This window comes from Polypterus senegalus, chromosome 16 (genome assembly GCF_016835505.1).
Source record: "Polypterus senegalus isolate Bchr_013 chromosome 16, ASM1683550v1, whole genome shotgun sequence".
Classification (NCBI taxonomy): Eukaryota; Metazoa; Chordata; class Cladistia; order Polypteriformes; family Polypteridae; genus Polypterus; species Polypterus senegalus.
The window spans coordinates 22,541,957-22,568,372 of NC_053169.1; the positions used below are offsets into that span (position 1 = coordinate 22,541,957).

A 26,416-nucleotide genomic window follows, 5' to 3' on the forward strand; every position below is an offset into this window, starting at 1 on the left:
GAAAAGGTGAATCACATACTTGGACAACAATGGAGATTAAGGGGAAGGGCATTTCGGACTGAAACCAAGAAAATTTTCTTTATGCAAAGAGGGTTTGGAATCAGGAACAAAGTACCAAGATAAGTAGTTGAAGGAAAATCCTTGCCAACCACCCTTTAAGAAAGATCTAGATGAGATATTGGGAGAGTTTATCTATTAGCTAAACAAAACAAGCTTGGACTGAATGGCCTTCTCTCATTTGTCCAATTTTGTATGTACCCATAGCACTGCATTTAACTTCCCCACTACATGAATGGTTTTATCTCAAGTGGTTGGATTTTACTAAATTGTAGGTCAGAGCCTAGGAGGGGGATGATCAGGCATGGTGCAAATTTCTTCATTTGATGTGTGAAGTTGGGCTGCACTACATCATATATGGTGAACGTACCATGATTGCAGCATATCACCAACCCACAAGAGCAGAGTAAAAGGCAAAAGGAAGTTGCTATAGCTCAGCAGACTAACTTCCACATTTCATCTTCATAGTTGCAGTGCAAAAAGACGGAGGTCTTAGATTTCAGTCCAGGAAAGGACATACCTGTGCCAGGCCCAGTGCGAACATGTTAAACCCCAGTAGAACTTGTTACAATAAAAGAGGGGCATGACGGAGGCTTATGGAATGAAATTGGAGTAGGCATGTGAGGAAGGCAGGCAGGCAGGTTAGTATTTATTAGTGGATTTAAGCCTTTTCAGAAGTAGTACTGGCCCACGAGAATCATCTGTACAAAAACTGTAGGATAGATTTTCATTGTCAGGTGTACTCTTGCCCTAATGCAACTCTTAAAAATCTGGTTTGAAAAAGATAATTAAAGCCAGTGAACTGACTTACCAAAAACTGCTTCAAACTTGCCAGCTGGACATTATTTTTTTTTTTATATACTTATTTGCATTGATACCATTTTCAACTGTGTTTAGTCTCACCATGTCACACACCAGCACAAAACTTTAAATACGGGCTAAACTTGAATACCCAGTCTTGCATCCTACAATAATCTACTTCAAAAACTTTACATTTAATCTTGCAGGCTGGGACTTTCTCCATTTCTTCGATTATGGGCTCCCTTTTTATTGTGTCAGCCATCTCTGAGCACTTCACATGTACATTACTTTGTAAATATATGTAAAATGTAAGCACAGATAAAACTATTCAGTGTCACATAGTAAGCAGGAGGAGGACCTTATATTTTAGGTTTATATTCTTAGCCAACAGGCCGCATAGCTTGACTGCAGTGTTAACTGTTGTGAAAAGAATTGTGAATAGGTGCTCTAATAATTTGAATGATCAACCAGCTGAAGGTAAGCCATTCTGGAAATCAAGTGGATGACTTTGAACATCTCTACGGTTTTGTCTTACTTTCATCACTGGCCTTTTTTTACAGTATTTTGTAATGTATTAAAAAAAAAAAAAAAAGAGGTGGTGTCAGCCATTTTTTGATTTTTTAATTGTACACTCTCATTCTAGCTTGATACAATAAAACACAAGACTTCCAGCCGGTGAGCCGGTCTTATGTTTCCACAATCCTTACCTTCCACTTCCCTCATGCCTGTATTGTATGCTTTGTACTTTTGGATGAGTGCTCACTAGTTAAAATTGGCTCTCGTGCACATATGCCGATGAATACGAAAGTAAAAAAAAAATCAAACTGGGGCAAATCGCACACTGGTTGGACTGAGTTACTGGGGATTCTGGACTACATAACTGGTTACCATTGGAGTCGAGATTACGCAAATAAAGTCTACAAATGAAAATCACTAGAAAAATAATTTAGTATGCTGCAGCTCTTAGCCGAACAGCCGATAGACATTTGTATATGTTCACTCCACCGCCCGGGGACAGACAAGGCACGTAAGAAATTTTATTTTAAAAACAGCAAGGATACGAAACTTCTCCTCCCTTGTCTGTTGCTGTATAATCCTGAATAAAGTCACCGAACTCTAATGTGCTGCATTTGTGTAAAAACATTACATACAACTATAGACTCTAAAGTGACACCTCGATCAGTTTAACTTTGTCTTTCAACTGTTAATTAAAATCTGAAGAAGTACACCTGAGCAAGTTCATTTGAAGAGACTCTAGAGCCAGAGTATATGGGGAAAAAAAAAAAAAAAAAAAGTTTGTGGTGGTCCAATACTTCTTTAAAAAGTCTTATCCGGAACCCTCCCCTGTACCCAAAAGCCCACTTAGCTTTTCACCTTGTCAGTTTCCTGCCCAATTTGATCAGTCTGTGACCCAACTGCTTGTCCATCCTCTACACGACTCTTCATCTCACCAAGATGCTGCCTAACCTGGAACAGAGATCAGGAAGCTTTTGCTAAACATGCTTTATTGAAAAAGTACAAATGAATCAATTTAGCAGACATCATGGCATAAGAGCAGTGCCTCCTGTGTCAAATGCTAGCGAAGTTAAATATTAAAAAATAAATAAATAAAAAAAATTTAAAAATCTCACTGCCTAAGCAGCAATCCATCGTTCAAAGGGACACAAGTTATGAATCTAAAATAAAACAATTACCAATGCAAGCTCTGCATTCTGTTTCTGTGCTTCTGATTTGGCCATTTCCAGCTGGCTCTGAGATTCACAAAGCAAGTCTCTTAACTATACATAGGGGGAAAAAAAAAAAACGAACATTGTATCAGTGACCAATTCATTCTGCTGAAGGATTAAAGAGCATATTGTTACAAGATAAAGAATTTGCATGAGACCAACCATGGCCAATCAATGTGGTCAGGCATACAAGTAAGGTATTGCGGATTTTTTAGGCCCAAGGCTAACACTTCAGGAGCACAATAGGATTAAAATCTAAATCGCAACAACAGAACAGGGTCACCTGAAATCACTTGTACAGCCACTCAAACACACTAAGAATGCCAGTCAGTTCTACCACCAAGGTACTGAATCATTGGTCTTAGTGAGGCTAGGTGGCAACACAGTGATGCAACAGTGGGCAAAAATGGCTGTAGGAAAGTTCAGACCCATCAAGGAAGACCTGTGAGGCCCAGTGCAGACCCACAAGGGGAGGAATGACAGATGTGACATGCCAACATTTTTTTTATTTTCTTTATTTAAAAAGTGTATGGCTCACCGGGTAAAACCTCAGATAATAGGCTACTCAATCTTGGGAGGTGGGATTCCACTTCATTATGACGACTATAGACATTAACCATCTATCCCTGCCAAATCTGAAGCAACCAATGGGCATCTTAAGACTTCCTAGGCTGCCATCAAGTCACCTTCACCAAGACATCTGGTGTCTAACATGAAACTAAATGTCAGAATAAGAATGCAGACATTGCTGTAGTTAAACAAAAATCATTGTCCAACACACCAACATAGCAGTGTACGGCATTGCTTGGAAAGCCACTGCCAATAATGGTGCTTGGCCATAAAAAAAGAAATAATCGAGATCCCATTACTCAGTGCATGATCTGTTGGAGAAAGCCATTTGGATTATGCAAGCTGTTCTCTTCCACAAATGCCGATGTAGGATCAGCACTTTCCCTGGACCATCAGTGTCCTCCATCTGGTCTCTTATAGGCCATACAAAAGGACTTTAACACCGATTACAGTCCCAACTCTGGGCAGGCCATCATAGTGCTTAGATGGAGGTCTCTCAGGACACAATTTGGCATCAGTATGATTCAAGCAATAAGCACAGCTATTCAAGTAGACTATACAACTTATTCTGTACAAACAGCCATCACACATGCTTCAAACTGGGGCAGTGTATCTCTCACATTGCCTTTGCAATAATTCCACCCATTCTGGCACTCTGATGGACCAATTCTGGGTTTGGTGGATTCCAAGAGAACTGCTTAAAGCATGCGGATAAGAGCCAGGACTTCTTGTCCAATACCAATTCCTGACCTCATAAATGTTCCATTTCCTGAATAGGCACAAATTTCCACAGACACCACAAAATCTTGTGGAAATACTTCCCAGAAGAGTGAATGCTGTTGTGGCCTGGGGGTGGAGGAGCAACTCCATATTAATGGAGATGGCTTTAGAATGGGATGTGCAATAAGGTCATATAGGTGTGACAGTCAGGTGTCCACAAATACTTCTGGCCACAAAGAACTGCATTCTCATGGTCTGCCTGCTGTTAGGCAAGACCCATACTTTTGGGGGATATGTTGCATTTGCTTTATGTATCGTACAGAATATTGCTGATTTTCCTACTGAGAGTGGAAGCCTATGCAAGTATGCCAAAGAACTAGTAAGATAGATTTAGATTTAACTGGTCCATTAGAGCATCAAGGAAGAATTCATGAAATTTTTATAATTTAACCAGGATTATTTAATAGTTAACTATGTACCAGTCTCTAACTATTCTTCACAATCCTTCAGTCCGTCTGCTCTTTAGGCACAAACCAGTTGTTGAATTAACTTACGGGGTTTAAGGTGGGAATGAGTAATTTAAACTCCACAGCTGATCTCTTAACATATTAGGGTCACTCACTGTATTCCAAGTCAAGCGTTTTTACAGTCATACCATCCACATTCAGTATTGCAGTATACAGTGGCACAAAATAATGCTGCTCAAGAAATACCAGGGAAAAGCTGGGACATGGAACTACACTTGTAAAACAGTGAATGCTACGAGATATTACAGTATGATCTATCAAAGTAATAGCGGCCACAGGTTTTGGGGGTGGTGTGATGAATTGTATGCTTGCCACATTCAACTCCTGAAAAACTACGCTTAAGGTTTTTCTTTACTTAAGCATTCCCGCACTATTTAGGTTATGGCACCTTATTGCCCCAGGTAGTGCCATATCATTATTCGAGTTATTTATTGCAGTTTTGGGGTTTGTAGAAGAGATGAAGCTTTCCATTATTAACAAATGCTGGGTAATATGCAATTTATAATTAATTTCTATCCTTCCACTGTTACCCAGAGAACATTGGAAAAACTTCAATATTGTTATAGACTCAAATTATCATTGAAACCAAAAGTAAAAAGTGGTCCTACTCACCGCTTCAAGTTCATCGGAGTAATGCTGGCATTTAGACTGTGCAGATTCCAGCTGCTTTTCTAATTGGGCCTCCACAAGCGACAGCTGCATCTTCAACTGAAGCACAAAAGCTTCGATTACATCTTAAGTCATTCATACAGTAGTTAGGCTTAATTTAGCAGATATTACAAAGAAGAAATTTGCCCATCTGGAGTTGGGTCCCTAATTACAGGCCAGCAAAGGACTCCTGGCCAAGTTGTACATGTAGATGTTTAAATCATAACTTAGCTGGACAGTAGTGCATGAAGGAGACAAACAAACTGAATAAAACACAGCCACTTCCTAGATAATATCTAAAAGGGGAACCATGAGTCACCTTAACTGTGCATAGGGAGTCGTGATCATGACCACCTATCAAGGCTACTTACAAATACGTAAGAGAATATAAAACCATCACTCCAATCAGCTTTTCAACACTGTTCTCTAGAGAAGAAAGACCAAGGACCCGATAGATGGCCGATACTAAAATCTGCTACCATATATTTACAGAACACGTGGCCACCAACCACATACAGTGGTATGAAAAACTATTTGCCCCCTTCCTGATTTCTTATTCTTTTGCATGTTTGTCACACAAAATGTTTCTGATCATCAAACACATTTAACCATTAGTCAAATATAAACACAAGTAAACACAAAATGCAGTTTTTAAAATGGTTTTTATTATTTAGGGAGAAAAAAAAAATCCAAACCTACATGGCCCTGTGTGAAAAAGTAATTGCCCCCTGAACCTAATAACTGGTTGGGCCACCCTTAGCAATAACTGCAATCAAGTGTTTGCGATAACTTGCAAGGAGTCTTTTACAGCTCTGGAGGAATTTTGGCCCACTCATCTTTGCAGAATTGTTGTAATTCAGCTTTATTTGAGGGTTTTCTAGCATGAACCGCCTTTTTAAGGTCATGCCATAGCATCTCAATTGGATTCAGGTCAGGACTTTGACTAGGCCACTCCAAAGTCTTCATTTTGTTTTTCTTCAGCCATTCAGAGGTGGATTTGCTGGTGTGTTTTGGGTCATTGTCCTGTTGCAGCACCCAAGATCGCTTCAGCTTGAGTTGACAAACAGATGGCCGGACATTCTCCTTCAGGATTTTTTGGTAGACAGTAGAATTCATGGTTCCATCTATCACAGCAAGCCTTCCAGGTCCTGAAGCAGCAAAACAACCCCAGACCATCACACTACCACCACCATATTTTACTGTTGGTATGATGTTCTTTTTCTGAAATGCGGTGTTCCTTTTACGCCAGATGTAATGGGACATTTTCCTTCCAAAAAGTTCAACTTGTCTCATCAGTCCACAAGGTATTTTCCCAAAAGTCTTGGCAATCATTGAGATGTTTCTTAGCAAAATTGAGACGAGCCCTAATGTTCTTTTTGCTTAACAGTGGTTTGCGTCTTGGAAATCTGCCATGCAGGCCGTTTTTGCCCAGTCTCTTTCTAATGGTGGAGTCGTGAACACTGACCTTAATTGAGGCAAGTGAGGCCTGCAGTTCTTTAGACGTCGTCCTGGGGTCTTTTGTGACCTCTCGGATGAGTCGTCTCTGCGCTCTTGGGGTAATTTTGGTCTGCCGGCCACTCCTGGGAAGGTTCACCACTGTTCCATGTTTGTGCCATTTGTGGATAATGGCTCTCACTGTGGTTCGCTGGAGTCCCAAAGCTTTAGAAATGGCTTTATAACCTTTACCAGACTGATAGATCTCAATTCCTTCTGTTCTCATTTGTTCCTGAATTTCTTTGGATCTTGGCATGATGTCTAGCTTTTGAGGTGCTTTTGGTCTACTTCTCTGTCAGGCAGCTCCTATTTAAGTGATTTCTTGATTGAAACAGGTGTGGCAGTAATCAGGCCTGGGGGGGGCTACGGAAATTGAACTCAGGTGTGATACACCACAGTTAGGTGATTTTTGAACAAGGGGGCAATTACTTTTTCACACAGGGCCATGTAGGTTTGGAATTTTTTTCTCCCTAAATAATAAAAACCATCATTTAAAAACTGCATTTTGTGTTTACTTGTGTTATATTTGACTAATGGTTAAATGTGTTTGATGATCAGAAACATTTTGTGTGACAAACATGCAAAAGAATAAGAAATCCAGAAGGGGGCAAATAGTTTTTCACACCACTGTAACTTAAACACAACTAACTTAATTTAGTTAAAATGGTAGTATAAAGACATTACTATAAAAGACAGGAGGAACAATTGTGAGTGACAAGAATAAAACTATTTCCTTTATTAATATGATCATCCAATCACTTTTCTAATTTAAAAAAAAAGTCTTCAAATGACACTGGACAACATTTTTTCAAAAATTGTTTCCTGAAAAAGTTCTGATTATGATAGACAGCTTCAAGCTTAACACAAATATATCAGAAAACCAAAAATTTCAGACAGACTAACGTAGGAATTTGGAGAAACATTTTAGTTTATAACTTGGTGTGTTTAATCACTTGATGCAGACAAATTGCATTAGTTCAATTGACCTAAAAATGTTTTGCTGACTATTTGATTGTAGTTAACATCTAATGCTTCTTGTTTCATCATCACACAAACATTGATGGATTCCAGTTGCTCTGAAACTGCTCTTCCTTTGTTAATGTCCTGGTGAAAACTTTCATCACGTTTGTCATGGACTGTACCAAGATTAGCAGGAAAAGGCTTAAATACAGAAAACGCATCTTCAGTGACCTGCAGCACATCATGGCTTTGTGTGACTGACATGTCAAACCAGTTAGATGCAATTTGGTGCTCTGTAGTTGTAGCCAAGAAAAATCTCAAGAACGTTCTTGAATGCCTTCCATGTGATTCTCCAGTCCCCAGATCTTTTAATTGCTTGTCATTGATGACGTGCCTGATTTGAGGAATATAAATGCTTCCTTAAACTTGGCATCAGGTTTGTCATTACATGTTCACCGCTTTCACAAACACTTTCATCAGTTCAAGTTTTATATAAAAAGGTAGCAAAAAAAATTAAATCCAAGTTGTTTATGCTTTTGTTCCCAGGGCAGAAAAAAGTGTTGCACAGAGTGGCCAGTCCTTTTTAATATCATGAGACTCTTTAGCATGGCTGTCTCATTGGCAATACTTGGTATATTGGAGCTGCATTCCTTCTACTTTTAGATCACTACAGATGTCCTAGGTGCAGGTGTTGTACTGTAAATCCATCCATCTATTATCCAATCAACTATATCCTAACTACAGGGTCATGGGGGTCTGCTGGAGCCAATCCCAGCCAACACAGGGCACAAGGCAGGAAACAAACCCCAGGCAGGGCGCCAGCCCAACGCATGTACTGTAAATGTATACTTATAATATGAGAAGGGGAAGAAGGAAAAACACAAAAAGATGACTGCAACAATACAGCACATGTATAGTAAAAATTAGTAAAAATTATAATTACCAAAATCTATAAAAATACTAAAAAAAAAAAAAAAAAAAAAACACAAACCACCACACAGGTGTGTCATACAGTCCCTAACTTACCATGTCCCTGAAAACCAGACACTTGCTCTGAGAGAAGTTAATGTCCTCGGCAAAAGATGCTGCCAAGCTCCTTCTACCACTCCGTCTTATTTTAAAAGGGCACAATAAAAGGTAATTGAATTCACAACAACTGATGAACATTACATTAGGTAACCAGATAATAGGATGGAGGCACACAAACTCCTGCCTTGGCAATTCAGCAGATTCTGTCAGGGATAGACTTTTCAGGTATATGTGACAATGGCGTTACACAACTGGGTCATCTTGAAAGAGAACAGATCTGGTGGTTCTTGCACTGCACATTTAACCATCCACTGAATTTTTAAAAATGTGTTTTTAGCTGTTGTGTTTAAACTGGAAAATTCGTCATAGAACACAACCAACCACTGCAGAGGCATATTGTATTTATTTTTTCCATTATCTAGTGTCTATAAAATGACTTCATATAGAATATGAAAAAGAAAGAAAGGTTCTTATGGCAAATAAGTGTTAACACTCAGAAATAAAATGAAAACACTTTTCCTTAAGTTTTAATACCAACAATAACAAGAAATAAAAACTCAAAACTGGTTTAAGTAAAGATGTATTAGCTTGGGGCTTTACTTTGATACTGTAATTGTATCATTCAGTAAGCAACTTCATTAAAATCAGTAGAAACCGAATTTAAGATTCAAAATTGGATATTGTGTGTTTGTAAATCAACATCTTAGTTTTGCTAAGGGCAGCGAGTGTTAAGATTTGTGAAGGGAAGTTTGGCTGTAATCCAGCACAACTGGATATTTTAATCCATACCATCCATCTATTTTTTTGCACCCACTTAGTCCATCTCAGCGTCTTGGAGAGCAGGCGTTTATTCCATTATGTCTTGCACATGGCAGAACCCAACCTTGGCCAGTGCACCAGTCCATGGAGGGCATGCCCACTTACCCAGGACTAAATAAGGAGTAGCCATTTAAAAACAACAGACACGTTGGCATATGGCAGTAAAACCCAAGTACCAGATGAAGATCAATCAAGGAACTGTTGGACATTAAAGGGTTTGCTCATTCAGAATTGGACTTTTAAAAATATGAAACTAGTTTATGCAATTACTGTGTTTGTGTTTGTTTACTGCAGGTGGGGCCAACTAGAAGGTGGTTTTATAAAAACGGAAGAAAATACATTTTTCAAAACAGATGCCCCTCTTGTAAAATATATGGGGATGATGAGGTGGTTTCAGTAACAGAACATCTTAAACATGTCTTGTGTGTGTCTCAGTGAAACCTTATCTGCTAGCTCATTCACAAGATTTGTCAAATTACCTTATTCATCTCATCTTCAGAGTCGGAAAGCTTTGCTTTCCATACAAGCTCCTCTTCCTCCACACTCTTTTGCAAGTCTTTAAGCATCCCCTCCTGTAAAGGCAGACACACAAATTTGTATTAGCAAAGACTGAAGATGTGCCAGAAATGTCATGTTAATGTCAGAGGAGTCACTTACAGTCTCTGCGAGAACATTTCTGTACTGCTCACATTCTGCCTGTAAAGTGCTTTGAGATGCTTCAGCTTCTTTTAGTTTAAGTGCCAGTTCCTGCAGTATTACAACAAGAAGGTGACTCATGAAAGTATGGCCTAAGTGCATCAGTACCTTATGACCCCGCTAAGGTTAAAAGCAAGACTTACAATTGATTCTGTGGCTGTAGCACTATGTTGATTGAGGCTCTCCTGTGCTTTTTGTTTAAATTCTTCTAGCCAGTTGGGCTGGAAAATAAAAAGTGAAACCAAACCATGAGTAAACATGGAAGACTTAAAATAGATTAAAAAATACACAAATGAGAGCACAAAGTGAAAATAATGGACACATTTCTAGTGTAGACTTGATGTCCTGAATGGCTACTGGAAATCTGTAATCTAAGAAACTCAAAGCAATCTAAATACCAGCAAGAGAGAGAAGCCACCTGCTCAATACACCAGTGACAATCAGCAAAACTATTCACTTCAAGCATGTCCTTCATCCTTTCCCAGAAACATCTTGAGCATCTTGTTCTTTGTAGTCATATGTAGCCAATGGTTTTAAAGTGTGCCTCTGATCTGTGCTGGTAATTTTATTTATTTATTTACATCAAAAAATGGGTATTTGCTGAAGCCACACAAACCAACCAATAGGCTGAATGTGACAGGGAGATGAGAAGACACAAACGTCAGATGACACAGGCAGGCTATTTAAAAAGGACGGATGTGCCCTGATCAATATAATGCCAGTGCCACAGTCTGAAGAAGCCTTAAGTGATTAGAGCAGGTCCAAAAAGGTGCTATTTGGATCTGAGAAAAGCACAACTCGGATGGCAGTTACCCATATCTGGCAAGGTTTAAAAAATAAATAAATAAAATAAATAAATATATAGAAAATGAGGAAAAAACGGTTAGCGGCATTTGGATGGGTTCTAGCTTTTGGATATTATGCTGGATCGGACACAGACATCAGCATTCCCCACTAAGAACTGGATGATAATTGTACTGTTCCAATCAGCCTAGATGTGTACATATAAATGATCACTGTATATTTTAAAGCAAGTTAAATATATATCTTTTGTATCATTTCTCTTATCTGGTGATTTCTACCACAGTTACGAAAGGTATAAGGTGTATAAGGTTCAAGTCTCTTCTGCATTCAATAAAGCAGCAAGTGTGCCCTGCTGGAGACACCATAACAGTGTTACTCTTCTAGGAAGGCTGTCTACAAGGTTTTGAAGAGAGTTTATGGGAATTTGTGCCAATTGACCAAAAAAAAAAAAAGTTATTTGTAACGTGCGGTACAGATGTTGGACAATAAGACGTGGCTTGCAATCACAGATCCAAATCTTTCCAGATGTGCACAATTGCGTTAAGGTCAGGGCCCTGTGCAAACCACTCTCGTTCCACCATGCCTTTATGGACTTGACAATGTGCACAACCATGCTAGAACAGAAAAGGCCTTCCCTAAAACGGTTGCCACAAGGTTAGAAATTCACAATTGTCTAAAATATCTTTGTATGGCACAGCATTAACCGTTCCTTTCACTGCAACCAAAGGGGCTAGGCAAAATTCTGAAAAAACAGGCCTTTATATCTCCTTCAATAAATATTACATTAGGCAGTAGGCCGTGCAGAAGATGGCATTCTCCCGACTCGTTACTCCAAAGAACACATTTCCACTGCTCTAGGGTTCAATGGCAGCGTGCATTACACCACTCCAACTGACGATGGGCATATCTTAGGTTTGTGCAGCTTCACAGCTAGGGGAACCCATTTCATGAAGCTCCTACAACACGGTTTTTGTGCAGATTTTGCTTACAGAGGCAGTTTGGCCCGTTATCTGTAGCATCAGAGTTTCAATCGTATATGTATTATGATGCAACAGTCATCGGCACACCTTAGTTTGTGAGGTCTACCACTTCATGGTTGAGCTGCTGTTGCTCCTAGACGCCTCCACTACACAATAATAGTGATTACAGTGGACCATGGTAGAGCAAAAATTTCATCTGACTTATGGCAAAAGGAGGCCTCCTATGACAGTGCCAGTTTTAAGGTCACTGAGCTCTTCAGTATGACCCATTGTACTGCAAGTGTATTTTAAATGGAGACAGAATGGCTAAGTGCTACATTTTTTTCCACCTGTTAACAATTCACTCCCTCAATTTGGAGGGGATTTCCATAAAAAACTACTGTACACAGACAAACAAAAAAATAGAGGTGAACATCTGCTAAAAATGTCCCTTTACTTGTTTGTAAAAATTATTGCCCACTGTAATAGCTCATATTTCTATTTAGGTGTTCTTTAAGAGGAGTGTTGTTGGGTTCTGTGCTGATTTAGACAGTGCTTCATTTCACCTTTCACTTCACTTTTGGAAGAAATGCAACACTCACACATGATATTCTATAACCATAGCATGATCCCTTCGATTGTGGGCAAAATTATCCAGCAGATTTTGCTCAAACAAGATGGTTTTTCATTATTTGTATTTCAAGGAGCTTTGCAAAATAATTCAAGGGTTCTCTTTTTTTCTAAGCACCTCCTGAGGTGCTTTATAATGAATGTACAAAGTGTGCATCTTGTTTAATTCACAGTTCTTTATTTTTTGCTGGTTACCTTGCAGGTAAGAACACCACATCAACAGCACAAAGTACCTGTTCTGCAGCTACAGAAACTTGTGGAAACAGAACCTGAAGTACTTCCCTCGTCTCCTTCTGCAGCATACAGAGCTGCTGTTCTGCGAGATCCTGAGCAAAGACAAAAGATGGAAAAAACACCACACACATCATTACAAAATCTCACTTCAGAAATAACAGGATTTTCTCAATATAATTTTATACAATTTATAAAGATTTCCCTTCAGCTTGATGACAGAACAAAACACAACCCCACACCCTACCTACATGTCAGAATATTGCCAAAAAGTATGTATGTAGATGATACTGTGAAAGGCACAGACAGACAGACACTACAAAAAACACCAGGAATGCCAATTACGAAGTTACACATTGGTAAAAGATGTTGAATCTTCTTGGTATGGCTCGTTTAAGCCTCATCTATTTAAGGTGGCCATTTAATTCTAAACAGATGTGGTTTAGTCTTCCTTCCTTATCATAATGTTCAAGGACAATATGTAAAGGCATATCTGAAGCTTTCAGTGCATGCAAATATCGATTTTGAATTAATTTGCCTGATCTCTAAACTATGCTGGAATGATTTGCTGCAGCTTACAATGTGATTAGCATGAGAATCGGCAACTCAAGCTGTCAGGTCCTGGACCCCTTTCAGTAAGAATGAGCTGGACAGCAGGTGAAGGTGAACACTCTGCTCCGATAGAAATCAGTTTTGTTACATACAAATCTTTCTCATGAATGGGTGTAGGGAAGATTGAGTTTGACTATGTAAGCTGTGCCATGGAAGGCACACCCCACACACACAACCACCACCATTACTACTGGACTTGGCCACTATGCATGTCTGTATTCTCAGCATTATACAGCATCACACACTAATTTTTATTTCACACATACTCTGATGAGGGTTTTCCAAAAGCTTTGCAACACATTTTTACTGTTAATTTTATTACAGAATTGCTGTAACATTGACAGGATGACAAGATGATGCTGCATCTACAACTACTAAGTTCTCATTTAAAAATGGCATTTTTAAATGAAAATGATCTCCATCCACACTAGCATTTTCAAATCATTTACAGAAGTATCTGCTTGGGGAGCGCTCTCAAAAATATACGGCTCTGGACAGCATTTTCAGAAGTCTCCATTTTCTGGGATTAAAAGTGCCAGTAATTGTCTGCACACTTATAGCAAGTAATTCTACATTGTTGTTTATTTTTGAATATTCTCGATACTTTCAGCCCATGCTGCACTGAGAAAACAAATGGGCATGCATCCCTTTCTTAAGGCAAGGCCAGAGGGATTGCAGTTCGGCCTTCCTGAGAACTCACAATTTGTGAAGCCCAGTAATTGTAGTTTTATTAACAGCACTGTCTTCATATAACTATCTGTGCATGATCAATTACAATTCCTTCTTTTCTAGGAGAGATTTATAAGGCCCTTGTTAAAACAAAAAAAAAAAATTCAGATCACTGCATGGGGAGCCATAGAAGACCGTTTTGTGGCATTGATGTGATGAGGTAGGCAATTCAAATTAAAGACTGAATAAGTGGCAAAAGTGTTGCAAATTTTTGCATCAACTCTCATACTATACATATCGTACAGGATTGCACACAAACATGTTAAAGTTAATCTTAATTTCTCAATATAGCAAATAGATGGAATCTAGTATGAAGTCTCACTCAAAGGTGATCCAATTAAAACAGATAAACTGCTAATGTAGGCACTTGCATGTTACCAGTGAAGTCCAGATCCCTTGTGTCCGATAAGAATACTATGCAGATTACAGTTCTCAGTGTATCATGCAGTGACAATCGGTGCACTTTCTAACCTTTTCTGCCTTGGCGGAGCACAATTTTCCTTCATATGATTTTTCTGCAGCAGTCAATGCCTCCATTGCGTTCCAGTTTTTCTCACGAAGATCCTAACAAAGTTGGGGGGAAAGTGTGTTGACAAAACCACATTTGATACCACCCTTAGTGTTACACACATACCATTACCAAACACAGAAGAAGGCAGATTTAGGATTAAAATCTGAAGTGTGATAATACACCCAAACAGGCTGCATATACAAAACAAGAGACTGACATGGATTCCTGCACGAATAGTACCCACATTTTTAAGAAAGGAGTAGCATTAAAGCAATTGCATACCTTAGAAAGTTACGGTACAGAGTTCGGCCAGTTGGACACATTTAGTAGCAGAGCTCTGGTGTTAAATGTGCGCTACTATAAATTATAGCTGGCCAGCAAAGTTATAGAATTAAAAGATATGTTTTGTTTATGTGCATCGAACACACAGGTGCTAAGGTTATTTGAATCTTTCTCTTGCAATTTTTGCATCATAATAATTTTCTCTAATGCAACATTGATTTCCTTGTTAAGTTTGTCTCTTAATGACATGGTAAGGATGTTATATCCGCTTATGGTGTGGGAGAGTGGTGACACATTGCATGCAAGTAAGGACTTCACCATACTCTGTACACATGAATGACCCTCTACCCGAGTCACTTTACTCCGCTCTGGTTAACAGTTCTTGAGCTTGGAATTCTATGTAAATATGGTTAACCAAGAAAAACTTTAGTTAACCGATTCTGATGACATGCAACAGTATTTTTGCATCTCTGTTGGTCATTAGCACTAAAACATAAGTAACATGATTGTTCTAATTTGTTACTAACCCTCACCTATTCGGTTTCTGTTCTCAGTACTGAAATGTGGCAATTGGTGCCACGGCCCACCTGCCAAGTTGTTTGCCTGCCTAAGGTAAAGTCATCCGTGATGGAGGATCACAGGAATCATGGGAAAAAGGGGTCCTTTCATCGGATTGGTTGGCCGAGCAACGTTTCAGCCGTGGAATGGCCAAATGAGGAGGCAGCTTGATGGATGAGGTCTCCAGGACTCTAAAAATATCCAAATCTTATTATGTGATATCATCTACTGTTAAATTCTGCTCTGTACTTCTAAAATTTTTATTATGCTATATTAAGGATTTGTTCTGTTCTGTGTATTGTGTTGTATTGACCCCCTTCTTTTGACACCCACTGCACGCCCAACCTACCTGGAAAGGGGTCTCTCTTTGAACTGCCTTTCCCAAGGTTTCTTCCATTTTTCCCTACAATGTTTTTTTTGGGAGTTTTTCATGGTCTTCTCAGAGAGTCAAGGCGGGGGGCCTGTCAAGAGGCAGGGCCTGTTAAAGCCCATTGCGGCACTTCCTGTGTGATTTTGGGCTATACAAAAATAAGCTGTTATTTTATTGTATTCTGCCGCCATCATGTGGATGAAATAACTACAAAAACACATGAATTTTCTGTGTGTTCTGCCACCAAGGTAAATCCTCAATATTCATGAGTGAGGTAGAGTCTTTAAGAGAAAAAAAAGCATGTCCTGCTGGACACAGGCATATACCTGCACATGAAACTAAAAAGTCTGTTGTACAACAAAATTAAACTATGAAACTGAACCACTAGTTGAATCAAGAGATAGTGATGACAGTTTAAATTGGTCGTCATATGTGGACATGAATAGTGAAACTCAAGCACATGGCACTGTACGAGCAAACCACCATGATACACCTGGTGGATTTGGTTCAATGAAAGTTCACTGTGGAGCAAGCAGCTTTGACCAAAAAAAAAAAAAAAAGTGCTAAAATGATTACAATCCAGTAGAAGGAGAAGACAGACAGGAGTGCAACAAGTATATACAAAATCCAACCAAGAGAATACTTAATGTTATTAACCACATCTTACAAAAGAAATCCAAAAACCATAGATTTACAAATTATTCTGTGGTGCATGGATACTCAGTCCTCTTCAAAAGGAGGACTCAATGCCAAACCTTTCGACATGGTTTCACAGAATAAAAATAAGTAACAATCCTTTACATGCCGTTGCCACAGGAAGTTACTGAGCACCATCATGAACTACCAGTCAGACTAAGCAGTCATATTTAGAAATAAAATGGATTGTTCACTGTAAATGTGGAGCAGCATGATGAAGCTAAACTTAAAAGTTTTGGTCTTTGTATACCATGATGGTGAAGAAATAACTGACACCAACCGGTCAAAAGTTTTAGAACACCAAAGTTGGTCTTCAAATTTAATCAGTTGAAATGTAATGACTGACTTAAAATGGTGAAAAGGTAAAACAGGAACTTGCCAGAATTAGGTTAGCAAAAACTGAAAAAAAGGAAAATTTCAGAATATTACAAAGGGGCCTTGTTCAGGGAGGGAACAGGATGTTTCTGAAGCAATTAAAAAGTACTGTAAATTAAGCCTTGCAAGTTAAAGCAAACAATTTGCACTGGTGTCCTAACTTCTGTCGATTACTTAAAAAACCCCTGTGTCTGACTTAAAGCACAGTTAGAACAGACTGCGTTACTACACCCTCTGAAGTACTACTTGAACAATATTACACTGTAGAATGTTGTAAATTCTAGGGAGAATGGCAGGAAAATGGCAATTAACAAATGAAACAAGAGCATTATCAATATTCGAAGTTTAGGATTTGCATTTAAAGTACTTGCACACACACACACACACACAAAAATAAAAAACAGGGCCTTGAAATACTGGCTGTGGACTACAGCCTGGAAGAAAGTCTTATGGACAGATGAATCTTTGATTGATCACGCTGGGTGTTTATAAACCGTTGAGTTGGTGAAAGGATGGTTCCTCTGTGTTTGATGTTAGCTGTCACATATGGAGGAGGAAACGTGGTGGTATGAGGTTTTTCTGCTGGAGGCAGAGTTGTTGACTTGTACAGAGTGACAAGAGAGGTTTTGCTTTTCACCCCTCCTAAAATGACATGGATATGCTGTTTTGCAATAGGTGTGCAATCTCAAGACACAGATCAATACTTAAAAGGACAGAATTTCTCAACTTATGTGTTAAGACTTGTTTGTCACTTCCAGACCCTGGCATCCTTCATTTCAATCTTAAAGCACAAAAGCAGACTAGCTATTTTAATATGTATAAAAAAAAATGCTTCACTTTAGAATGTAATTTCATGTAGTAAATGAATACATACCATGACTGAAGAAGTTTAGACTTAAAAAAACTTCCTTGGGGGAATAAGTTACATATTTATTTTTTTTAATTTTTCTTAAAAAGTATAAGGTTGGGAAAATATGAAAATAAAAGTCATTAAGAGAAACAAAATGGATTAAAAAAAAATGTATATATGCACAAAGATATTAAAATGTTCCTATCCAGACCGACATCCTTCAAACGCATGTCTGGTTTATGATGGTTTTAACTTGTGCGAATTAAGCGCGGACAACTACACCCATTTTAAATGAATGAACGATATTCACATTAATAATGTAACTGCATTAAAGATGAGATTTTGCTGTGTCTCAGCATGTAGTATCACACAGTGGGTTGTTGACTTTTCTTTGTTCATGGTTACTGGGTCACTTTCCTGAGCTGCATCTGGACTAGGTGGAAAAAAACAGGATTCCAAAAGGGGAACAACTTACATTATTTTTATTTTTTTGTGTTTCCACTGTTTCTTTCAACTGAAGAAGTTCTTTTTCCAGGAATGAAATCCGAGTCTCTTTTTCCTTTAAGCTTAAAAAAAAAAAAGTGTAAGACAAATCATTACCCTTTTCACCCCCAAAAACAAAACACCACAAACAAACACCATTCTATTAAAATAACTTGCGTTTTAAACTTTATTATGGCATATAGCCACACAGAAAATTGTGTGCACAGTAAATATTCTATTTTTGAATAGAATAATGTGCGCCTGTATTACTTGTGCATTTGACTATATTCAATGAAGGTGTGCCAAGCATATCATTCGCCTTTTCTTCAAAAAAAAAAGTTGACCAAAGTCAAATGTCTCAGTGTTCTAAAAATGCCCTCTTTTCTCTTTTGTGCGGATATTAAAAGGAGGAAGTGGCTGGATTTAAAACCAGAGTACAGGCCCCCCAACCCAAGAATTATACATTTCCTTAATTTACTGTAAAAGGAATAAGCTAACTGAAAGTAAAACTAATTTCTTTGTTGCATTATTTAGTCACTCCACTGTGGATCATTAAATGGATATTAAAATGTGAATGCATTTGAGACATCTTGTATATGAAAGCATAAATTGATACAAAAATAGAGAAGCAGTTCACATAAATTCACCTCTTTTGTAGACACTCTTGTTCTTCTGCTCTGACACGCTATTAAAAAAAAAAATAAAATAAAATAAAATCTAGTGTGAATGTTGACACTTTACTAATAAAAAGCAATAATTCAACAATGTGACAAATTCGAATTAAAATCACTGCACAGAACTAGAAAAAGGAAACAAAAAATAAGATCTTACAATAAGAAACTGGCAAAAGCATACCATCCACAAGGGGGCAGGCATCAGCTTGCTTATCTCAAAGTGTTACTTTGCATGATTGCATAATCAGCCAATTAAATGTTATTTAACCTCTTGTGCCCCAAGGGGTTTGAAGCATTATTGCACCCAAAATTGAACGGCTATTAGAGGTATTCTGCTTATGTAATAAAGAAGTTTCAAATGGTGGTTTAGTTGCAAGTATAAACATTTCAAAATTTTTTTTAAAAGAAAGTATTTACATAAATGAAAATTGTTTACACATCAATAAAGAGAGGCAGCTTTAGGGATGGTTTTCAAAAAAAATAAAAAAAACCACAACCACAAACTGTACAGTATACAACCGAGACATTGATGCTCTTTTGTGCCCAATTTAGGTCAGCTACCAAGTTTAGATTTTCATATTCCATTGCATTGCAAAGCTGCTTGGCACAAGGTGTTCCCTGTTTTGGCAACATCGTGTCCCTTTAGTCTCTTCCACCTAAATAATCTCTCAAAACAATTCTGCAGTTGATTATAAATTTCGATACGTGATCTTCTCGGAAGACAAGTCGACGTCCCGCGAGACACGGCAGCGAGACAAAAGGACAGCTGCTGTACAGGCTTTTAAATGATCGACACGCAGCTTCGCAGCAGCAGGAGTGAGACAGCAGCTGATCAGACTGCATCTTCTCAGTGTACGGTCAGCCAGCCCATCCCCATGACAACGTAAGCAGCAAAGATGCAAAGTGGTTGGAGCGAAGCGAGCAGGGGGCAAAGCCCCATAGTTTTTAAAATTTTGATAAAATTAAATATAAATATACACACAAGCTATATCTCACTCTGAGCCAATAAACAAATTTGTCATTATAAACGTACGAAATTACGTACTCAACCAAATCTTTACTTTCAAAATTAATTTTTCATGCTGGTCATTGAAACAATTTGTTTACCACTAGACACAGATAAACACTACATTTTGAACAATAAATTGCCATTTTTCACGCTGATTTTATCACATGTTCTCTTGCCTGGAGTTGCAGTTGCCTCACAGAGGTTTAGCGTTTAAATTTATGGCTGATTTTTTTTTTCTTAGCATTTTAAATCTGGAATAAACCAAGCTACATGGCCTTTAAGCGAAGGCTTCACGAACAAGGTTTTTAATTGTGATGCAAACCTCACAAAAAACAAGCAAGCCAGAAAGCAAAGGTTCACCTGCAACATTTACTTAAGCAGTGTCTAATCACTTTTTTCCCCCTCAATGACTGCTTTGTGATGCTTCGTTTTGTAAAGCAGGTCTAAAAGGACTAAGCAGATGACCTACATGTCATATAATGCTGTATTAGCCACAATAATCTGGATTTGCTCAGTTGTACTGTACAGCATCTGAATCTGCTATTTAAAAACATACTTTTAAAGAATTCACACTCTAAAGAGGTTAGTCTTTTGCTCAATTTTTTCAGTTTTCAATTAAACACAAAAATATGTAGTTACGCCTTTTTTTTTTTTAATTTTATAGGACTTATTATACAAAAAGGGTGTGTCTAAGTAGGCATATACTGTACATGCAACAAATACACAGGATATTTTTTATTTATTTTTAATCTATTTTGAAACTGTCCTGGTCTCGTATGATTCTACAGTCTTCTGTTAATTGCTTATGCTTTAAATTTTTAACCAAGCTTTTTCTATAGCAAAGTTAGAAAAATCATTACCATTTAAGGTAGCCTTTTCTGCTATGACAACACTGTACTGAAACAAAGGCTTGATCAAATCAAGTAATGCTAATTCGAGATGGTTTGGAAAAAAAGTCAACTGAACTTAACAGCATTTCAGTTCCCTTTAATTCTTCAACTCATGGGACCAAGTCAGTCTTATAGCCAGCAGAAAATAGTCAGGTCAGTAGAGATCATGCAAAAGAATAGGAAACTGCAGGTAGTGCCCACCTCTATTTCATTCTCTTTCTCAGTTTCTTTACTGCGGCCAGCCTCTAGTAGAGCCTCTATTGTCCGAATTCGTTCTTCTAACTCTTTTTTCTCTTTGTCAGCCTCCGACAGCTTCTTCTGCAGATTCCCCACCTCCTCAGACTTAAGCTTGACTTCCACTTCTGTGGCAGACACCTTAGCCTGAAGTTCTATAGCAGAAAACAGTCCAAAACACAAACAGATAAGGGGGGTAGTGTCCTCAAAGCTTTGAAGTCTAAGGCAAGTATATTCCATTCAGTTAATTTTTTGGCTTAAATAAAATGAGAAGTTCCTTCTCTTTGACATATTGGTTCAGAATATATATATTTTAACTAAATGTGCTGCTGGATAGTGTACATATTGCACTGTGTTGGCAAGTTAAGAATTTAACTGTGCTCTGTACACAAGATAAATACCCTACAAAACATACAATACAGCACATAAAGGGGCCGGTCAAATGTTTCTATAAAGTAATATGCATAAAGTGCCTGCTCCTTATCACAGAAACCTGCATAGAAAACACACCCCAATCTTTCACATGGCTGCTATGGTCCTTAAAGAGCGTGTGGACAAATATTTTTCCCAAATTACGATAGCATTTTAAAACGTATATTTTCTGCTCATTTGAAGGGAGAGGGGGGGGAAAAAAAAAAAAAAAAAAACCCATCCAACCTCTGCCATTTAAAATATTTAATCATAAAATTAATGCTAGACTACAATCCATTAATGAATCTGTCTAGAAATGAAAAAAATGTAAAGCATTAACTATTGTAATTGAATTGAAAAATGGATCTTAGAGTGCAGCCGTCTAAACACAAAAGATGGTAAAGGCACGAGTGATGCGATTCAGATAGCGAGTTCTGACCGTTATGTATCACCTTTACAGAGGACAATTGTGTCATGCACTAATGATTTATATTGAAAACAGTCTTCACATAGTTTGAGCCAGTAAGAGGTAGCGACAGTCATAGAAGATGACCGGACATCACTGAGCAACCCAAACTACCTCAGTTAAAACATGCGACTAAAAAGACATGGAAATTTATATATTTATATAACTCATGAAGCACCATCTCATCGAAATACTGACCAGTAAGGCCCAACATCCCTTGCTTAGAATTCTCCAGGTCTGCCAGGATGCTGGTGTTTCGGCTTTGAGATTTTCGGAGTTCTTCCCCAAGTTCATCTAGTCTCTTTTGTAGGGTAGCCTCAGTCTCCTGCTGTGAAGACTTGCATAAAAGAAATGTATCAATTTAAATGAGGCTTCCTGTTTCAACAAATGAAATCAGCATTTTATTAAGAGCCTTGCATGCCAAAAGCACATATCCATTACAAGAAGCAAAAAATTAACTCAAGATACTTGAATTAAAAAAAACAAACACACCACACTCCAAACCCACCACCCTCGTTCCCTTAGCCAAAAACTTGGATTCAAGACTACCTTCATAACACATGGGGCCATGACACTTAAAAGCATTCCAATGCTTCACGTTTGTTCTAAATTGAGTTAAGTCACTGCTAAGTGCTTGGAGAGGGTAAAATATTCTATCCTGTGATCTTTAGAAATGCTGAACTTCAATGCCATTCTCCAACACTCACTGTTATTTTAATTTGTTTATAAAAATTGTTTCCTTAAAATTTGAGACTGCAGAACCCTATTGAAAGAAATTTAAAATTTAAATTTGGGGACACACACACACACACACACTCTTGTGAAAAGTATTTTAACTAATATTATACATAATGTAAAAAAGGTTTCAGATCTCAGACAATATAATTGTAAATGCAAATGCAAAGTCCCAATTAAATGGAAGCCCTTGCATTGAACAACACAATCCATCCATATTAGGTATAAGGTTTGTTAAAGAAAGCATTAATGTAATGCAAGTGCAATGTTTAACTAATTTTGATGGTTTGTGGTACGTGCAGTCAGTCAAAAAAAATAAAATTTTGTATTAGTACATAGAAGCAAAACAAAGTAGGATCCTAAATACTTTTTCCACTTAAAAGGTCCATATTCACAATGAATTCTTAGTCAACATTTATCAAGAAGTAAAATTAGACAGAACTCCTGACCAATGAATGAAGGGCAGAGTCAGATCATTGATTCAAAAGCATGGTATGATGGGGAATACGTTTTCCTGCTTATGATGTGCAACAATACTAAAGAATATATCTATTTAAAATATTTTATCAAAAAAATAAAAAACCATGCGTTTTGCACACAGAGCATACAACTTGATAACCATCATGTGGATTATGCAAAACAAATAATGCAAGATTTCCCCCCACCCTGGAGGTTTTTTTTTTTGTTTTTTTTTTTTTTTAAAACAGTATTTGCTATTGTAAAGCACTGGTCACCATTGGGCAATATTACTACATAATAGAGAGAAGTTTTGAATGAAATCAAGACTAAATTTTTCTTGGTCATCAATACAAACTGCATGGGGTAACAGGAAAAAAACCAAAAAAACCCACCCCTTTAAGCAAATTTAGGTTAATATGACAAGTCAGTGAACAAAAATATACAGTTTGTAAAGCACAAGGCTGTAAGTAAATGTATCAAAAAAATAAAATTAAATGAAATTTTGTTCCTTCGCCATTAGAAAAACCAACATCATTTAAGCTATTTTACTGTTTATTCTAAATAGGTCCTAAATAGTCTATTTAATCACTCAGCAAATAATGGCTCAGGATGCAGAAAACTGGAGTGGAGTATGAACTGGGACACTAAGCATTCAGCTCCTCCACCCCTCCCTATAAACATCTTTCTAGGTGTACCTGAAGCTGGCCGATTTGTTTTTCAAAGGCAGCTGCTTTGGCTTCCAGCACCTTCCTCTGCTGCTCTTCTTTCTGGAAGGCATCAGATTTCTCACCCAAATCTTTGGTTAGTTTGGTACATTCTTGCCTAAGTTTAGCTAGTTCAGCATTTTGCCTGAAAATAAAAAAAAGACATACGTTAAGGAATAATTTCCTTGTAACTTAAAGTGCAAATTTTGACATTCACAAAAAACAATTATGCTTTGATCACTCGTTGCATTTCTTTTGAAAATTATGTCAAATCTTTATTTATGAACTCATTTGAGGGCTTTATTGTCAGCTACCCATGGACTCAATCCAACATTTGAACCTGCTTATTCAATGAAGAGCAGCAAGGAACCAGAACATACCCCAGTCATATTACAGTAACTAACACTGAAAAGGGTTCCAAGTCCATCACAGAAATCTCACTCATATTAGGTCAGGCGAGATTTAGGAGTCAACCTAACCTGTACGTTACTAGGATGTAGGAGATAAATTAACAGTCACAGAAAAAACTCCACATTGAAAGCAAACAAAAAAAAGACAGAAGGATGTAGTATTAATGACACTATCATTGCCATTTCTTTGTATGAACTTTTTTGTGCTTTTTACAGCATTCACCCAATCAAATAGCAGCACCCTCTGTGCATTTCTTCTGTCCATTGCTATCATATTACATCAGAACTGTAAGGGCTATACATGTATACAAATGTCACCCATCTCGATAATGTAAAGTTTTGATTCAAAGACCATCACAATCAAAATTTCACAACACCAGATTGAATGGCACAGGAGTAGGGGCTGAAACCTCACATAGAAGACCAGGTCTTAAACCTGCAGTTGCACACAAATGTTTTTATCCCCCCAAAACAGCAATAGTGACACCACTTCAATTACTAGAAGCTATATGGTAAAGGAAGTTTGCTTGAGGTGTAAACTTAAAAACAAAACAAAAAAAAAAAAAGGTTACAAGTACAACTTTAGATGTCTGAGGCATTCATTTGTTAAAGTGATTTATGTGTTTAAGTTTAACTGGGATGCTCTCCTTCTCTCAGAGGCTTCGGTGGAATTAAGTTTGAGAGCGCAAACACGCCTGCTTTTTTGCATTTTTGGATACATCTGCAGTAGAAGGAGTTGCTCATTCACTCATTACATTTTCCTAGTGTCAATTAAGCAAACATTTTATTATAATAAACTCTACTGCCTCATAGCTCAGTTTTGCCAGATTTACATTAGCATTGATGGCAGGGATGCCACATTATAGACTAATAAGTCTAAGTAAACAGTAGAAGTTGCAAGTAGCTTTGAAGCATATCAAATACCTTGGGAAGACATCAATAATTTATTATAATTGCAGGTGTTCAGATTACATAGAGGCAGAATAAAAAAAATTACATATTTTCAATCTTGTTATAGCACTTCAGTAGGTATAATTTGTGACATCATGTCCCATTGATGCCAAGAGCAAGTCATAGCCTATTTTCTAACCTAACTAGAAAATATGATCATCACGTGAATGGTACTAGTTACCTTTGAAATAACAGTTTCTTATCTCAAGTGTTCATATAGCACCCTTAAAGTAAATGGCAGGAGTAAAAGTTGCCCATTGTGCTAGATAACTATTTTTGGAAATACAGTAAGTCCTCATCATGTTGTACCACTGCCCAACTATTGCCATATCAAATCCTAATACTCACTGGGTACACTTGCAGCTCAATAACAAAATACACTTCTACATTAACAAATGAATATTAAATGTGTAGTTGCCCAATGCACAATTTGATCCAGAGACAAACCCTTGGAATTCTACACATAAAACATTGAATCATAGTGGATTTAATTTAGCTTTAACACTGATCAACAGAAAAAGACTTGAATGTCAAATTGAAAACGGATCTCTGGAAAGTGGTTTAAATTACAAATCTAAAACACAATTTGTTGCAGACATATTTACCCCCATCAAGTTAATATTTAGTAAAATGGCAGCCATGACAGCCCTTCAGTATGTGTACACATCTCTCTCTCAATCAGTTTTGCACATCAAGACACTGTCATTTTCTTCTATTTTACTTTGCAGAACTGCTCAAGCTCTGTCAGATTGCATGAGATTGTGAATGTCCAGGCACACATTTCCACTTGGATTAAGATCTAGATGCTGATTCAGCCACTCTAAGACATTGGCATTGCTATTTTTAAGCTATTCCTGTGTAGCTTTGGCTTTATGCTTGGTTTTCTAGCAAAACACCACCATCAAATCGTCTCTCAAAGCATAGGTTTCTTGCAGACAGGATTTCCTCCAGGGTTTCCCTGTATTTTGTTAAATTCATTTTACCCTCACAAGCCTTCCAGAGACAGCTGCAAAGTAGCATCCCTAAAGCATTATGACCATCAGCCATATTTTACTGTGCAAACGGTGTGGTTTCGATTATGTGCAATGTTTTGTTAACGACCAAAAAGCTCAATTTTAGCCACATTGGGCCTTGGAGCCTTCTTCCAGTCTAGAGTCTCCCATGTTCTGACAAATTCAGAATATTTTTTTTCTGTAAATAAGTCCCCCTCTTCACCTCTTTCCCATAAAACTGCAACTGGTAAAAGTACTCTGGTAACCGTGTTGTCCAAACATTTTCTCCACTCTTAGGCACTGTTCATGATGGCCTAACTCACTAACCTTCTTACATGATCAC

At 37.7% G+C, this 26,416-nt stretch overlaps 1 protein-coding gene across 3 annotated transcripts in view; it reads right to left on the minus strand.

Moving 5' to 3' along the window:
* LOC120516759 (ribosome-binding protein 1-like) overlaps positions 1-26,416 on the minus strand; it is a 92,612-nt gene that overhangs the window by 18,643 nt on the left and 47,553 nt on the right. For 2 of the 3 annotated variants that reach the window (XM_039738672.1, XM_039738675.1), the window contains exons 7-19: positions 23,712-23,865; positions 22,021-22,159; positions 20,913-21,100; positions 18,786-18,823; positions 18,131-18,221; positions 14,485-14,577; positions 12,675-12,767; positions 10,192-10,269; positions 10,010-10,099; positions 9,832-9,924; positions 5,015-5,110; positions 2,553-2,636; positions 2,233-2,325 (exon numbers count right to left, since the gene is read on the minus strand). In XM_039738672.1, coding sequence (XP_039594606.1) covers positions 2,233-2,325; positions 2,553-2,636; positions 5,015-5,110; positions 9,832-9,924; positions 10,010-10,099; positions 10,192-10,269; positions 12,675-12,767; positions 14,485-14,577; positions 18,131-18,221; positions 18,786-18,823; positions 20,913-21,100; positions 22,021-22,159; positions 23,712-23,865 — 1,330 coding nt within the window. The remainder of the gene's footprint in view (positions 1-2,232; positions 2,326-2,552; positions 2,637-5,014; positions 5,111-9,831; positions 9,925-10,009; positions 10,100-10,191; positions 10,270-12,674; positions 12,768-14,484; positions 14,578-18,130; positions 18,222-18,785; positions 18,824-20,912; positions 21,101-22,020; positions 22,160-23,711; positions 23,866-26,416) is intronic. The other variant, XM_039738673.1, reaches the window with a different exon arrangement.